The 17200-nt window shown below is 38.4% G+C and overlaps 1 protein-coding gene across 34 annotated transcripts in view; it reads right to left on the reverse strand.

Annotated features, from left to right (window-relative positions):
- The window catches only part of PARD3 (par-3 family cell polarity regulator), a 424727-nt gene that overhangs the window by 107640 nt on the left and 299887 nt on the right, over nucleotides 1-17200 (reverse strand). For 20 of the 34 annotated variants that reach the window (XM_085538900.1, XM_085538891.1, XM_085538899.1 and 17 more), the window contains one exon: nucleotides 10421-10531. The exons of 7 other annotated variants lie outside the window; for them this stretch is intronic. In XM_085538900.1, coding sequence (XP_085395026.1) covers nucleotides 10421-10531 — 111 coding nt within the window. Of the gene's footprint in view, nucleotides 1-8540; nucleotides 8614-10420; nucleotides 10532-12264; nucleotides 13330-17200 lie in introns of those variants that run through there. 7 more of the 34 variants (XR_014943142.1, XR_014943141.1, XR_014943139.1 and 4 more) reach the window with 2 other exon arrangements.

Consider the following 17200-nt stretch of genomic DNA (forward strand, 5'->3'; position numbering starts at 1 on the left):
AGAAAGTAATGCCTACTATTTTATTATGTTGGCCCATAAAATCAGGGGTGGATATAGATGGTGTGGCAGTAAAGGTTGAGCCTTCCCACTGATACTCCGTTACATTCTGTCACTGTGCAACAAATGGCAGCAGAGAGACAGTCTGACACAATGGTATCTGATACACACCTGCTGACATTCATTGGCACTTGCTAAAAGCTTATAGATGCCAAACAGTGGATGTGAGGCAGCAGATAGTGTTTCAGCAACAGAAAGTCACCTCTAATGCTACAGGTTTTTATGAGCATAGCATGTAGGCTCTTGTTCATTGCTGGTAAAAATGCATAGCTAATAGTGATGACTATGTTGGAAAAAAAAAATAAATAACAGTCTATAACTGAGAATTTACTCTATCAACTATTGTTACTGTGATCCTCGTATCTGTTGTAGTTTCCAGATAGACAGGCAGGAGGCATTACTTTTGGAACAACCTATGTATAATTGTGCACTTCCATAACATAATGGAAAGCACAGCAATGACAGCAGAGCACCAAGGTCATAGGCAAATGAAGACGAGCCCAAATGGAACAGCTGTCAGTACAGAAATAAAGGAAAGAAGCTGCTTACCTTCAGAAGACCTCAGAGAGGCAGGGATCACCAGTGAGATACCCTCATCTCCACTGCCAACCCTTAAATGTGGTCTGGGAAGGGGTGGATCATGGCTGCACCCCTTCCGGTCACTCAGGTGCATTGCATGCAGCTGAGCTCCCCTGGACTGGCCCCACCTTCCCACCAGGCGCTCAATCACTTCTTCAAGCCATGACTTAGCATTTCTGCTACGACTTCTATAAAAAATTTGTACACATATATTTTCCATGTAATGTTTCTACAAGAACAGAGAAATATAACAGGGACTAGATTTTTTTTTTAAAAAAAGAGTCCACCAACTTTGAAATTAAAGAGATACATCAGAAATACACACAATCAGGCAGTCTTAATTTTCGTTCTCCTCCAACAATCACAGCTTATCTGCCAATTAGAAAATGTGATAGTACCAAGCATCTCCCTGCCGTTCCCCCCCTTCCTCAAATTCCACATGCAGAAGAGATCCCTTAGAATTTCAAAAACCTTTAATGAGCTTCAACCCAGGAGGGCTGTAGTAGGGAGAAAAAAATAAAAGTGATTATTATAAGTGCTCTAATAAATTGAGAAAAGCATGCTCATTTTTATAAGGACTCATATTTAAGAAGGCTAATACAAATGAAGATGTAAAGAAGTGAAAAATGCAGGAGATAAAGTAAATATTACATTAATGAGCAGATGAAGTGCAAACAGAGATTGGAATCCAAGTGACACTGATGAAAATGAAGGTGTCACTGGAATCTTTTTTTCTAACTTGGTGGAGTCTCCTATGCACCTCACCTCTACCTGCCCTTATCTTTATTCATTTCTTGTCTTTCCAAAGTGAAGACCCCACCCCTCAGAGTATCTCAAGCCTGCTTTCTTGGATCTTTGAATAAATAAGTAAAAATTCTGGCCTTTTTTGATGCACATACACATACACAATCAGTAAATTACCCCTTCCATGCAGCTTTAGACTACACAGTCAATAGTTTGCAGCACTTGGGGGTGGAGAGTATACCTGCTGTGGATTTTGTTCAACTGGATCCAGATGTACCAGGTACATAGGCAGGATAACAGATCCTCGCATCCCCCAATCAAACACTACAAGGACTACAATTTTCTGCCAAAATTTTCACATTTGATCCTGCGGTCAGCAGCCCCAGCAATGGAGGATCACTGTGATGAGCAAACAGAGTTGTTATCCTGCTGGAAAGCAGGTTGCATCAAATAACATCACTGCTGTCTGTAAGAGAAGCACATTTCTTTTGGTTTACAAAACTGGGCAGATTAGCTGATATGAGAATGATCCCCAGTCATTAGATTAACGTAGCTCTAATCTTCATTAGTTCTTTTGCTGGACTGAAGTACTACTGAAACAGATAAAGAGATTCAACAATTGCTAAAGCACCTGAGAGTACTCCTGTTTCAAACCCTGTTTCCTGTTTCCTCACTCTAAGAGCACTGTTTTCCTCTCTTACAGGGGCTTTGTTGGGCCGTTACTTTTCCTGCAGTATTTTTCCAACTGGAGAACCAATCAGCAAACACTACTTCTGGCTAACATCTGAATTCTGTAGTTGGATGTGTAAGGAACAGCTGTTCTCATATGTGAAAAAACAACAACAACATACTGCTACCATATATCATAGCACATATCAAATCAGTCATTCACAGATACTGCAGGCAGTAACTGGAGGTCTGGTTACAATACTGTCATCAGTCAGTTGAGCTGACCCCGATCCAGCATCATCCTCCTCCAGCTGGTGCAGTAACACAAGTGAGTATGAAATTCTGTCACTAGCTCAATTGTAGGTCCATTATTCTGTGTTTCTAGTGCTATATATGAAGAAATCAAATCTTAAAGTTGGAAAATGAAACAGTGTGAAGTGACAAAAAATTACAATGAAAAACCTTTCAACAAAGAAAGGGATTATATGAATATCATACACTGAAGTGGAAAGAAAAGAAAAAATTAAACAGCCACCAATAGAGAATACAGCTTTTATATGCTCAGGACCAAAAATTAACACCCACAACACCTTTCAGAGTTTGTTTTTAAAACCCTGCTGGCTTGCAGTATTGACTGACAGCATATATCTACAGCACGGCCGGACACCAAACCTGGTTCGTTATAATCCATTAAGAGGAGCATGGTAGTAACTGGTTACAAAAGACAAGGTCCAGCTGTGGTGTGCAGAGGGGACTTGTCTGCCTGTTGTGAATACACCACTAGGTGTCTTTCTGATTAGTCAAATAATTGCTGCTTTATCTAAAAATTAGAACAAAGAAAGCTTTTAGTGCAGTGGCTTACTGTTAGACTCCTGTAGTGCCGTTGGGAAAATCTGATGGGTTTTCAGTTCTGTTCCACTCAGAACCAACAGATGCAGCCATATTCAGTATGTTTGTAATTATGCTACAACTATTTTCATTCTCAGATAAGTAGTTCCTACAGCCACCGTAGCACTAGCAGAGTGACTTATGCAACATCAGAGGATGGACTGTTGCCCTATCCTGAAAGCCTTGGCATGGAAACGTGGAACACTGCAAATTTATGCTCTTATTAAAACTGGTATTTCTAACAGAATGCTGAACCTGTATGATCCGCAGAACAGACACAAAACTTGTAAATCAAGAACATTATAAAGACCAAACAAATATGGCAAGGGACTTGGTCAGTCCTTGTCAGTACAGTGCCTTTAATCTCTGTAGAATAACAGAGAAAATACAGTTGCAGTGTGATGTCTTATCACCTCAATCCATATACTTAACAAAATGCAGTTAAAGAATGTGAGGAGCTTTGTTTAAAAAACACCTCAGCAGCTATTATTTCACTCAAGCTTAAATTTACATATCTCCAGAAGCCCATACTTTTATGAAGCAAAACTGATCTCAAATATTTCTCCTAGGCTCAATATTTTCATGCTTTACCTCTGTGTTCTTTTACAAAATATATGTATATATATAGAGATATATATTGCCATTCATTTGTTTTCATATCCTGCACCCTCATCCCTTGTGTAAAAAACAACTGCCAAAAAATGCTCTAAATCTCAGTGAAATTGGAATATCCCTTGACAAGCAGACCCCATCCCAAAATAAGTGAGAATAAGAAACAAACACATTGCTCTTATTTTCTGATTCACAGGGGGATTGTTTTCTCTCCTCTCTTATGGGCTGAGAAGGGGGTGGGAGTTTTATCAGAAAGGATTTTATGCAAGTCTCTTTAGAAAATATTTATATTCTGAATGTTTGCAGTAATTATGGATTGAGAGGGAATATTTCTTGTAAAAGCTGTTAAGCGGCAGCAAAATACAGCAGCTGCAAGTCTAAAGCTGAACCTTTACTTTCTTTAAAGACAGATAACACTTGGGTTACGTATGAAGTAAAAATTCTCTCCATATCGCAGCATGTTGTCTATTTTTTCCCCCTAGAAGTAAGATGAAACAGCTTCATGAAAATATTTTGCTTAAAGCGAGAAAGTTGGGAGTTTCCAACAAAAATATTATGTTCTCTCTGGGAAATCTGGAAAGACACCAAGAGTGTCCTGCTGCTCAGCCCCCCACTCCATCTGATACTTTAACAGTTCCAGATGGCCTTTAGTACAGGATGACCTCTTCTCTATTCTTTTATGATGACCTCTGGGTCACAAATTATCTATAGGATGCTGCTGTCATTCTGTAAGACACCATTATATTCTTTCATCTAAAGAATAAAGACGCTTAACATTAAAACTCATCTTTGTTAGGCTGACCTTCCAATGATGATCAAAACAGACAGTTATTCCAATCAATGTCACTGCAGGAAAAAATATGCTTCATTTTTTGTGACACTGACATTACGAAATAAAGGCATTGTTTTAAATCAGATCACTTTCGTAATTGTACTTGGCTGGAGAGTATAGCACAGCATATTATGCTCATTTAAAATATAAAAAATATGGCTGTAATGATTTTCATGAGCTATGCTGATGAAAGGGATGTGGTGTGTCATTTTCTTTTTCAAGTTAACGATGTGGCTTATAGGATGTAACAAAACTTTTTACACAGCATCTATTAATTATTTGTCTTTCTCTATCATCATAAATAGAGCACACTGACCTTGCATAGGAAAATATAATAAATAGTCCCAATGTACTAAATAAAGTAATAAGGTTAATTTCTTTCCTGCTGTCAGTAAATTCATGTTAGCAGTCTCTCGTCAGCTTGACATCAATTAATGATTTTAATTCCAGACTCTTGTCACAGTACTCACCACCCTTTCGTCTAATTAAAATGGATGATGCATGATGAAGGGAAAACACAAGACTTCTGTTCTTGTTGTAACATTTCTATTCATTAGTATACTTTTACAACAAAAGGCTTGTGGCTTTAATGGCACTAGAGAAAGATGAAGAGAAGTTTATTATATGTTGGAGATAAAGACTCTAATACCCTTAGGAAACATATAATACAGGAAACATTTTATGGAATGACCAAAACCTTCAGGAAAAAAATTCGGTGTTATATTAGTTGCTAATGAACATAAACAATGTTGCGCTCTAAATTCAGGAAAAATCATTACATGAAAAACACACACTAGAATCATACTTCTGTTTATGCTAGCACCAAAATATGTTGTAAGCCTAATCACTGGTCTACAAAAGTAACAGTAAAACTGCCAGTGTGGAGAGAAACAGCTAACCCACCTCTGCAAACAGGTTCTCTGAGACACAGATCCTTAGTCATTCTTCCCACATTTTTTACCATACTCTCCTGAATCCGTAAGAGCACCACATCCTACTTCCAATTATTATAATATTCTCCCCAATTCCTGTTCTAAAATAATTTTCCACGTTTGATTGCAAGACATTACTGTGTCATACAAAAGCCTGTTGAGGTTCCCAGCCAGAAACATCATTAGGGAGCCCGCTCCTGGTTCCTCAGCCCCAAGCACCCCAGCATGCCTTGTCAGGAGCTCCCCTCCTGGCTCTGCAGCTGCAGCCAGCAGGTGGGACTCCCATGGCACCGCTGATGTCAGCGGTGATGACATTTGCACAGAACAAGGAGAAAAACAACAGCAGAATTATGTAAATGTAATTCCCTTCATAACCTACAGGAACAAAAGGTTTTGTTTCCCAAACTGTAAAGGGGGAAAACAAAGCAAAACAAAACAAAAAAGGGCTTATTTTGCAGATGATAACTACATCTACATGCATGAAGCACAGTGCTGCTTTTCTGTGTGTTAATCTTCCTCCAACAAGACTAGCAAAGACTGGAAGTTTATGGCTTCTTTTTTTAGTGAGAAGGAAGGCACACCCTGCTGACTCCCTGGCACTGACTGCTCTGTCACCCTCTCAGTGTTTCTGAAGCCTCTGTCAGAGTGCTTCCAGCAATGCAGCTATTTAATTCTCTTTCAAAATGTTTCTCCTTATCGCCTCAGTACTGATCCTCACAAAACAGGTGTTTAAGCACCTGATTTTGCATCCATTTCTGTGGAAGCAGAGGAAGAATACAAAACTAGGATTAAAATACCTGTGTATGGTAACAGATTTATAGAACATGAGTAAAGCTATTAAGTCAGTGTATTAACCAAACAGAAAATATCCTATAGGCTGTTCTTTCCAGAGGAAGAATTGACTCTAGAGGCAGATTACAGAATCAGCACTATTCAGCCATAGCTGGGATCACATACTTCGAACCATAAGATTATACTAGAATTGCTGCTTTCATCTTTTTAACCATTACCTAGCAGTGAACCATGCTGGATACAGATGAACATGTTGAAAACTTCACAAAGAAGCACATTTATTTTGTTCCTCTGTTACCAACTACCTGACCACAAAGAGTAAAATGGTTTGGGCTGGGGAGTGTTTCCACTGCTAGAAGACTCCCAGGACTGAAGACAGATGCAGCAGGCATGGGCTGTGCCATGCAGGTGACCGGAACAGCACATCTTGGTGCTGAGGAGAGGCAGTGCACTGGCAAACGTTTTTGATCTGCTAAAGATTTCTGCTGCACCAAAAACAGAGAAGAAAATAAATGCAAAGCAAAATGCAAGGGTGAAAACCTGCTCTTAGAAAAATGTCTCACCAGCATGAGTAATCAACCAAAACAAGAAGACAAAACTAAGCAGTGGGTTTCTGAAAACTTCTGCCTTCCAGTCTCCAAAGAAAGAGACTGTACTGTCTTGAAGGAACCAGAAAACATTCCGGGGCAATCTGTGGGATACCCCATGGTCATGCTGGCTAGTGAGAAAACCCTGGCCTGGGAGATTCTCAAAGGTCAGATGCAGACAGTTTATACAGTGGGCTTCTGAGGGCTTAGATCCAGTAGGACAGCAGAAGGTGACCATCCATATGAAGGCTAATTGGGTTGAAACTCTAATTCCAGTCGTCATTGACAAAAGTTTCAGAACCTGGTTTTAAGTCTCCCCTATTTATCTGTAAGTTTGACTATAAGTATTAAGAAGAAACTACAGATTCATCAGGAAACTAGAAAAGGCAGAGCACCTCCCATAATAAAACTAAGAAGGGTCCAGGGCTGTTCTCCCAGTCTAACAAATCCAATATAGCATCTCAATGCTATTCAATTTTAGCGGTCCAGAGGTGCAGCATGACAAAGAGTGGCTCCTAGTTAGCATTTATATAAAATGGTTGTGATTTGGCACAAGAATAGAGGTAATTCAATTCACATTGTATCCAAATTCCTCAAGAATCTACAGTTTGTTGGTTTTTTTTGGAGCCAAAAACAATTCTATGACTTTATAAGTAGCAAGTATCTCAGGGCAAATTTGGAAAGACTGTTGAGCGTTCTTCTCAGATGTCACTTCTAATTGTTCCAGTATTCTATTTTGTTGAATGCTGTCTGTGTTCTTGTCTAGATAATTTCCTTCTCTCTTTAAAATTCTTTTTTTTTTTTTTTTAATTTTCAGTAAATACACACCATACATAGAAGAGATTTGCTCAGTAATAAAACATTATTACTAATAATATATTTACACGAGGCAATTTTACTAATTTTAATCACAGTAAATTGAAGAACATCAATTTGCTTATTTTTCTCATAATCAATATGAACACATTTTTATGACTAAAGAAAATACTCCTGTAAGCACAGTACTATTAAAATTATCAAGTCAAAGCATAATAATTTTATAAAATTGTGGGCATGATTGATTTTTTTAATTGACCATTCACTTGTTCTTTGACTCTCTAAGGATTTTTCTTCCAAGCCTCTCAAACACAGTAAATTCATTAAATCCAGACTATTTCCCCAAAGTATTGCATCATTATAGAGGTATATAGCATCAAATACCAAGTAAAACATAGCAACTGAATTACACCGCTAAAAACACCGAGGGAGAAAAACCCATAGAAAACAAAGTTAAAATAGCAGCCATTACGAACCAACACTTATATAGACAGTAATGTTTCACTGTCTAATCATAAGCATTTTGAGGGATTGTTCAATTAATTTGCAAGAGTATTATCCATGAATAGCTTGTGCTTAACAGCATTATTTTACAGGATCAGAAGGCAACTCTCTGAAATCTAACTGCACAAATATTTAAGGTCTCTATGGATCAAATCAACATCTGAATTTTTCAGAAACATAAGGAAGAACCTCACACATTTGGTTGCTATTTTATTATCTTTTATTAGTTGTACATGCCACTACCCCCAAAGAACTTGCATTCTCTTATAGACATAACACAAAGGAGAGCAAGTACACAGTTAGGGAAGGAGAATAACAGGAGGAGGACCTATGTTATGATAACATCAAGCTGTTATGAAGTTCTGGCACATGCATTTTCTGCAGGTTCAGTGAAGACATAAATTGCTTTAAAACAAACAAGGAGTGAGATTCCAGGAAAGATTCGAAATGGTTAGCATAACTCAATGGACAGGGATTAGGAATTTGCTCCATGCATGGGGAACTATACAAATAATTTCATAATTCTACCTTGGTACCCAGCGTGACTATTGCAACCTCTCTTAAATCATCACATGGACAGTCTATACTCTCACCATTCTTACTGAGAGAGACAGAGAGACACAGAGAGACAGAGAAAGAAGAATGAAGAAAGAAAAAACATTACTAATTCAAAATAACTAACTCACTCTTCCTTCTCTCCATAAATGTACGTGGCTGATTAGCTGGGGACCTACTGCTGCTAACAAGCCCCAAGTGCTTGGCAATCTTAGGTTCAGCAGAGTGCATTAAACCAGAGATCAGCACTATGAACAGCAGTATGAACTATATGGATATCCCCTCTCTAGCCCTGAGCTGCCTGGAGCTATTGAGGCAGCTTTCAGTATCTCTGCACTCTCAATACAAGCCTATGCAGAAATTAGGTGGTCTGTCCGTGGGTAAGGGAAAGTTGATTGCACAAACACACTTATCTCCAAAGTCAATTATTTCCTTCATTTCCAGTATTTCCCCTTTCAATTTAATCTGAAAGCCTATTACTCTAAAAAACAGGAACAGATTTAGTGACCTGTTTCATTTTTTGTTAAAAGAGAGAAAAAAAACAAACAAACTGACAAGTAAAAACACTGTGATCCAGCCACTCTCTACTGTCAAAATGGATGGAGAAAGACATGAATAACTTTTAATATACATTTATACAAGATTATATGTTAAAAAGCAAAAAAAATAAAAAAATAAAAAAAATCCCATAATGTAATTCAAACAGATGGTCACACACAATAAAGTTTCTACAGTTTAACAAGTTGATCTTCAGTAACTCATAGATGTACAGCCTGCTTTAACTGCAATGCAAATTCCTCAGCCCTTAAAACAACTGAAAGCGAACTGTTTTACACTGAACTGATGAGACTATACAACAGATACTATAATGATGATACCATCATCTGTAAATTCCTGTTCTTATCTACTGAACACAAAGCTGCATAGAGATGTGGTAAAGGGGGCCATCATGGCTAACTATTTACACCTCCTGTATAAGGTCAACAACATTTTCTTTCATACTTCCTGCTACAGCTGAGTTACAGCATCATTTTTAAATAAATCATCTCTACTCATTGTTCGCTTTCACTGCTAAACATGCCTGAATCCAGACAGCATTCAAGCTTTGTAGTCTGTTTGTCTCCTCATTGAGAAGCTTTCTTTTCAAAGGGGACTCCTTTCCAAACACATCCCTGAATACTAGTTCATTTATGACCACAGATTCCCAAGATTTTAGCTAAATTTATATGAGATATTAGCCTAGGCCCCCACATAACTTGGGCTACAAAAGACAGGATGAAAAATAGATTGGAAGTATCAAGAAGAGCATATAAACATATATTAAATAGGCTTTAATGTTAAGAGAAGCTGACAAGGAAAAATAGAGGTACTCACCACTCATTTTTACAATTAGCAGTTTAATATACATATCATTTCATAAACAGACTGCATGACATAAATAGACTGAACTCCAGTGACCAATACACTGATAATTATAATTCTTAGGTTGTTTCTAAATCAGTGAATAAACTAGATATGCAAGAATTTGACGAAAAATATGAAACATACTTCACTCTATATAAATATTTCTTTTCTGAAAAAGTCAATAAAATCAGTTTTAGAAAGTGTAAAGAACCTATTTCATATTATTACTTGAGTCTCCTCAATATAGAAAGGAGCCTGGGCCTACAAAAGATGCTTATTTCAGCCAACGTCCAAAATACTAATTTCCAAAATAAATCCAGTTTGTCTTGTTATTTAAAGTATATAAACATATCAACATTTGGGAAATTTCATCAGTGAAAATTGAACTTCAGTTATTTAGTTTAAAAAACAAACTCTCTATCAAGGTTTAAGCAAATACTGAAGTCTACCTCTCCTGTTCTTGCTTCATTCGTATTCTCTCCTCTTCTGAAGTAAGAGCTTCCTGCACTTTTATTTTACCAGTTTTCTCACTCTTGTCATCTTTGCGATGTTTGCCAAACCTGTTAATAACACACAAAAAAAGAATCTAACTTGTGAAATGAACACAACTGTATTTTCCTTTTCCTGTGACAAAAAGAATCCTCCAAGAAAGGCTTCTTGAAAACCCAGCAAGGGAAAATGCAAAGACCTCAGAATCACAATCTGTAATACTTTTAGGCTGCTTTTGTTGGTGAGCTTTTTCTGTTGTTGCTTGTTTTGGTTTTTGTTGTGTCTGTTTTTTTGTTTTGTTGTTGTTTGTTTTTATTGTTGTTCTGCTTTTTATTTTATTTTTTTTCTTCACTCCTTGTAAAATCTTATAGAATTCCTCCCTAAAGAACACAACAAAACAAGAAAGGGATAGCTTCTCATTCCTTATTTCTGACCAGGCCGCGGTTCTTGAATACAAGGTCAAGCAGTGTTTCAGAAATTTCTCAACACTGTCACTGCCAAAGAATGCAAATGTAGTTTACATCAAGTGGAAGTTTTCACAAATGAACTGCAAAAGACAGACACCCGTATGTCCAATGATTGCCCAATAAGCAGCACCACCACCCAAACCTCCCCACAAAAGCAGTTTCACCACACAGTGGACACCATCCAAAATAGAAATTTATTCTTTTCCAGCACCAAGGCTCTAAGGGCTTTTTAGACATTGATACTCATGACTCTTTTTCCCCAAGTGTGTTCCATGCAATGAACAAGGGCAGAGGGCTGGCACTGGCCTGGCTGTCCCAGACATTGCCAGCCCAATGTTTGCCCTCCATCTCTTACCCCACAACTGGCAACATTTCAAGTATTTTAGGTTTCTTCCATATTTGCACATTCCGTTGGATTTTTTTTTAGACTCAGGCAGAGCATGGTCTGACATTTGAGATATTTAGTTATTATTAGGATGAAAATTTGTGTATTTGTTAGGCATTTCAGATCAACTTTGAAAGGACTGATTTTTGTACAGAGAAATCCAAAGTCTAGACATAGCCTCAGACTAGATGGCCATTTTCTCTCTATTTAAGGCTGAAAGGATAACACATATCTGTTACATAGTATCTTCTTATAATACTTACCTATTAAAAATGGCATAATTTATCACACTAAACTCAGAAAGAATTTTACTTCATGTATTGAGAGTTGTGACACTTTGCACACAAAAGCCCATAGCAAAAGACAAAAGCAAGCACTGAAATACGCAATGTCCAGTAACTAGAATGCTTACAATCAGTGAAATAAAACACAGAGTTCTTAAAACTTTCTTCTGGCCCTTGAAAATACACTGTTTACAATATTTAGAGTCCACCAGGCATTGATAGTATTTTCCTTCTTGTTCCTGTTCACACCAGTACAAAGCCATTGTGTGGGCTGAAGACATACTGCACAGTGAAGGAACCTGCAGAAAGATTCATTTCTGACCACCGAGTGAAGAGAGAACATTATACTGAGTAACCACGTATGTGGATCTTAGAGCAGCTGCTAAAAAGCAACAACAAAAACAACCAACAAATGTGCAGTGTAGGAGCATGTACACAAACTGTAAAGTGCATGGCTGTTTTCCACAGTTCCAGACTGCTCGCTTCCAAAGTAATTCAGGCATATGAAAACTAAAGTTGTTCATTAATAATTATCTGAAAAATGAACGGCAGAGGACATGATAGGGTTAAGAAACACAAAATACTACATAAAGTGAAATCTCTGTTTTTACGACGTGTTATGCATAAAACTGACATACTTAAATTCAGTGACTAGAAATACCACCACATTTTTTTTTTTTAAAAACATCTCCTATTTATTAAAGGGTAGTCAAAGCTATTATACAAAACAGTTACATATATGACAAAAGAGATTCCAGTCAACTTCTGGATGTCTTACCCTATACAACGAATAACAGTTAATTTAAAATAGCCCTAAATTCTCTAGCCAAGAGAGGAGCAAAACCTTGGCAGACAAACAGTGGAACAGAGCCATTTTACCCTGACGCACAAGGAGTGCTGGGGTGGCAGGGCTCTGACTGACAGAAGATGTGGGGCTGCAGGAGATGCGCAACATATGTAGTGCTGTGGCACAGCATCTCTGTGATGCTCGTGTTTGCTTTTCCCTGCTGCCCTTCCTTGTTTCATTCAAATGTCAGGTAAAGTAAAAGAACCAACTTCTGGAATAGCCAGTGTGATTTTGAAAATGTGATAGTGGTTAAAATAATATATATATTCATATATATATATATATAAACTGGATCTCTGTTACTATCTATTAGATTTGGACAGCAAAATAGCATTTCTATCACGAAAAATCAATTAATTGTAGCAGCAGAAATTTATTGAAATCAATACCCTATTAAAAAAATAAAATAAAATACACAGTCTTTTTCTAATAATCCTTGTAAGCAATGATTGTGGGCCGAGCAGTTCTCACATTAACATGTAATGCAAACCTAGCAAAAATTGATGGTTTGAGTTTCCAGATCCAGAACAAGCCACGCATGCTGTGCTTCAACAGAGGCAGAGGGTTCAGTTTGCTTTGGCTTGTGAGCAATCTGAGGCAACAACCCTTCTTCTCTTTCAGGACACATTCTGATCATCTTCTGCCCTTGAGGATATTCCCAACAGAGTTTCAAGAAGATGTTGCTGGTCCTTTCCCAGGTATTTCAAAGGGTGGCCATATTTCACCACTCTGACAGGAGACTCTCCAGTGCCAATCTCTGACAAGCTCTGTGGTCATCCCAGCAGTGGACAGCCTGGTAGAATATGAACTGCAGTGGTCTTGGAAAGTTGCCTTCTCTGGACTTTGTCACCCGCAGAAGTGATATATCTGCCATAATCACCACTGCCTGTAATAAGTTCAGCAACATTAACTGCACTGTCCCTACCCTCAGACCCAGAGCAATCAATGCCATCCTCCCCCCTCCCTGATTGTGGCTCCATGTCTTTAATAGCATCACCTGCACAGGTTGTTCTGCACCACACTTGTATGTCTCAGAGCTGCAGAATGGTTTTGGAAGCACGCTGCCCTAAGCAATTCTGACTCTAAGCATTTCTGCAGACTTTTAGCAACACCTCTGTGCAAAACAAAATTTTACAAGTTTAAGACTTCTCTTTTCCTCTGAGATCGCATGTCTCACATCTCTGTTAAGCTTCAGCGTACAAAAGGAGAAGCAGCAGACAAACAAACGAAACAATTTTTCAGGCTCCAGCAACACTTAAGAAAGGTGTTTAAAAGAACTGTGAAGATACATACATACACACATAAATGTACCCAGATCCAACCTTATATTTCTGTAAATACTCCCTGCTCCCAATGACACTCAGAGCTTTTGCTAAGATTGCTCTCATTAACTGTGTGTTTGATATTTATTTCTACTAAAAGTGTTTTCCTCACGATGTACAATTTACAGCCATAATGAAGCCCACAGCCCAAATCAGCATCCTTCTTCACCAAATTTATAACAGACGACATTTACAAATTATTTACAATCCATGCTCCAGCCAAGTTTTTAACTACGGAAGAGCAACGTACAGCAATGCTAAGGCACACAATTAAAGCAAGCTGTTAAGCACTCAACTGTACAGCACTCAGTGTACTCTGATGATTAGGCTGGTGTGAAGCTACTCAAAATCACAAGTTCTTCCAGTATCCTCATGTTTTCTACTCTGATTTATAAATATCAGATGAAACAGGACACTTAGAAGCCAAAATAAGGGTATCTAGATGTCTGAAATGCAAGCAATCTATGCAATATCCTTTCAAGCACACCAAATGCATATCATACAGTCACCCTATGCCCTCACAGCCCACAGTGAACCCCTGCCCTTCCCTTGTGTAGATGCATGAATCAAACAAAGAAAAATGTGAGCCACCTCCCCAGGTTTACTCCTGGCCTTTAAACATCTCAGCTTGAATGCGTTGGCCCAGGGAAAAGAGCAGGCTTAAGTATGTAAAAGTTTCACCTCATTAAAGGTGCAAGTGGCATGTGCTGTGACTTGTCCTATGATTATTAACATGAGTTTTGCATTCCCTGCAACCAACCAGTTCTTGCTTCACTGGGAAAGGTTATTTCTTTATGGTTCATCTATTCAAAAGGAAAGGAAAATGGAATTAGGATCAACGCCCCATATGTCACCCAGGGAAACTTTGGAATTCTACTGCTGCCAGTACTATTTCTTCCATAATACATATCTTGAATATCCTGGTACACCAGCATAACAGCTAGCCCATGAAGCAACTGCTCACTTCACGATAGCAACCGAAGGCTAGAAACTCACAGAATGCAGTTCACAGAACTATCAAGGTTGGAAAAGACCTAGAAGATCACCCAGTCCAACCATTACCAATACTTCCCAGCTAAATCATATCCCTCAAAACAACATCCAAATGTTTCTTGAACACTCCCATGGCCGGTGACTCCGCCACCTCCTTGGGCAGTGCATTCCAATGCCTGACTACCCTTTCCGAGAAGTAATATTTCCTAATGTCCATCCTGAATCTCCCTTGCCGCAGCTTGGAACCATTCCCTCTAGTTCTTTCACTGTCTACATGAGAGAAAAGGCTGACCCCCAGCTCACTACAGCCTCTCTTCAGGAAGTTATAGAGAGCAATAAGGTCTCCCCTGAGCCTCCTCTTCTCCAGGCTGAACAATCCTAGCTCCCTCAGCCGCTACTCATAAGGCCTGTGCTCCAGACCCCTCACCAGCTTCGTAGCCCTCCTCTGAACGCGTTCCAGAGGAGGACGCGTTCCAGTTGCTAACAATCTCTCCATTGTAAAACAGTAATCGCACCCATTTGTCCTGTGTCAGAGAGACATCAAACTTCCGCAAGAACATGGCCTCTCTCTGAACACAGCTGGGTAGTACGTGCCTGAGCACCTGGCGATGTTCAGGCCCTTGTCTGAACCTGTGTTGCTCCCATTCTCATTGATGTAAGGCTGGCTGCTGCAATACTTGCAACAGTTTTCTCACATGCAACTCTAAAATGACCTTTTCTTTTAGTGAACAGGAGGACTGCACTGCTCAGAACCTGTGCAGAAACAATGCATCATGCATTAGCAAAAAGGAGGACAGCATTAAAAGAAAACCCACCAAAAAGACATGAACTACTGTCAGAATTAATAAAAAAAAAACAGTGCAGAAAAAGGAGCATATGTGACACTGACATACAGACAATCGTGAGAACCAAATTTCAAGCTCCAGCCATTTTCTGCCAAAAAGCTGGTGAGCTATAGAAGCCCTACCTTAAATCAGCACATGGAATACCAGGGCACAGACACAGGTCACCCCATGGTGCACAAGCAAGAGCAGTCAAGCTGCACATGCTATTGTTTCACATATCTATGACAAAAGAAGTCCTGATGCTGAAGCTAGAGCTACATCACCTGCAGCCACCAATTCCACCAGTCTGAACACTTGGAATCAGAGCACAGAACATTATTACTTATAGTGGAAAATAAAGATCACCATGAAAATGTACTTCAAGCACAAGATATATTTTTTTTTAATTATCTACTGATAAATACATTATTTGATAGACATGGCTTAATATATCCTTCAGGGCACATGCGTGTACGGTTAAGTAATAGTCTTATAACAGTTGCAATAATTTTAAATATAGTAACAACATCTCACTTGTTTACTGATTTATTCAGTTCTCTCATCTAAACCCTATTTACAGCACAGCTAAACAAAGATTAGCTTTAAAAAATAATAACTAAAACATAGTTTAATTTTATTCTGTAACTGAATAAGCAAGAAGTTCCAGAAAAATCTTCTATGACTAATTGAAATACAAGTCATAAATTAAAAATACCCTGTCTATCCAAGAGTGTGAGAAATTGATGAAAGAGAGCAGCTGAAATCTTGTTCACTCTAATTGCCAAGATACTCCAGGGTTCTACTTAATTTATAGCTTCTTAATTCTCCTTTTACATTAAGGGTTAGAGAAAGTTTCAAGATAAGTGTAAATGCTCAAAGTCATATTCACAGATCCACAAACTTAATCCTCAAATTCAGCCAACAATAGAAATGATAATAAGTGAAGAAATTCAAAAATAGGAGTGGGCCATTTTTAAAAAGTATGATCCCTAGAATATAATAGTCAAGCCATATTAGAGCAGAGGACTATCCTCAGGCCCTGTTGTACCGCTGATAATAAAAAGACAAAAACACAGACCTATGAAGCTTGACCCTAAAATAGGAAATTTCATGAACTCTGTGGGTAATCTAATCAAATCCAAATGCATACATGGACCTCTCTGTCAGGCCCTAGTAGGCTTAATTTCAAGCTTGCTTGCTGGAATGACCATCATCAATGAGGAGGTGGCCTCACCCAACTCCTATTGCACTCAGCAGAAAGACTCTGTGCCTCCAATGGCTTTGGGTCAATGTATCAGTGCAAATGAACCTTGCAAGACTACCCAGAGGAGGAAGCTGCTTGTGGCACAGCAGAACATGTAAAGAACAAGCTCAAGCTACATCAAGATGCCACATTATTTTCAATATATATAAAGTACACACATGGATAATACACTTGTAAACAATTATTCATAAATAAATACATAGATTGAAGAAATGAAGGAAGGAGGATGTATGGATGGTAGCAATGAAAATTCCACATTCATAACTTTTCTCAAAAGTAGCTTCAGTTTACAAGAAGTTATACCAGAATCCTTCATATAACAAAAAATAACGTACATAAAATCTGCTAAATGGA

This window comes from Coturnix japonica, chromosome 2 (genome assembly GCF_054131305.1).
Source record: "Coturnix japonica strain WE chromosome 2, WE-NBRP24, whole genome shotgun sequence".
Classification (NCBI taxonomy): Eukaryota; Metazoa; Chordata; class Aves; order Galliformes; family Phasianidae; genus Coturnix; species Coturnix japonica.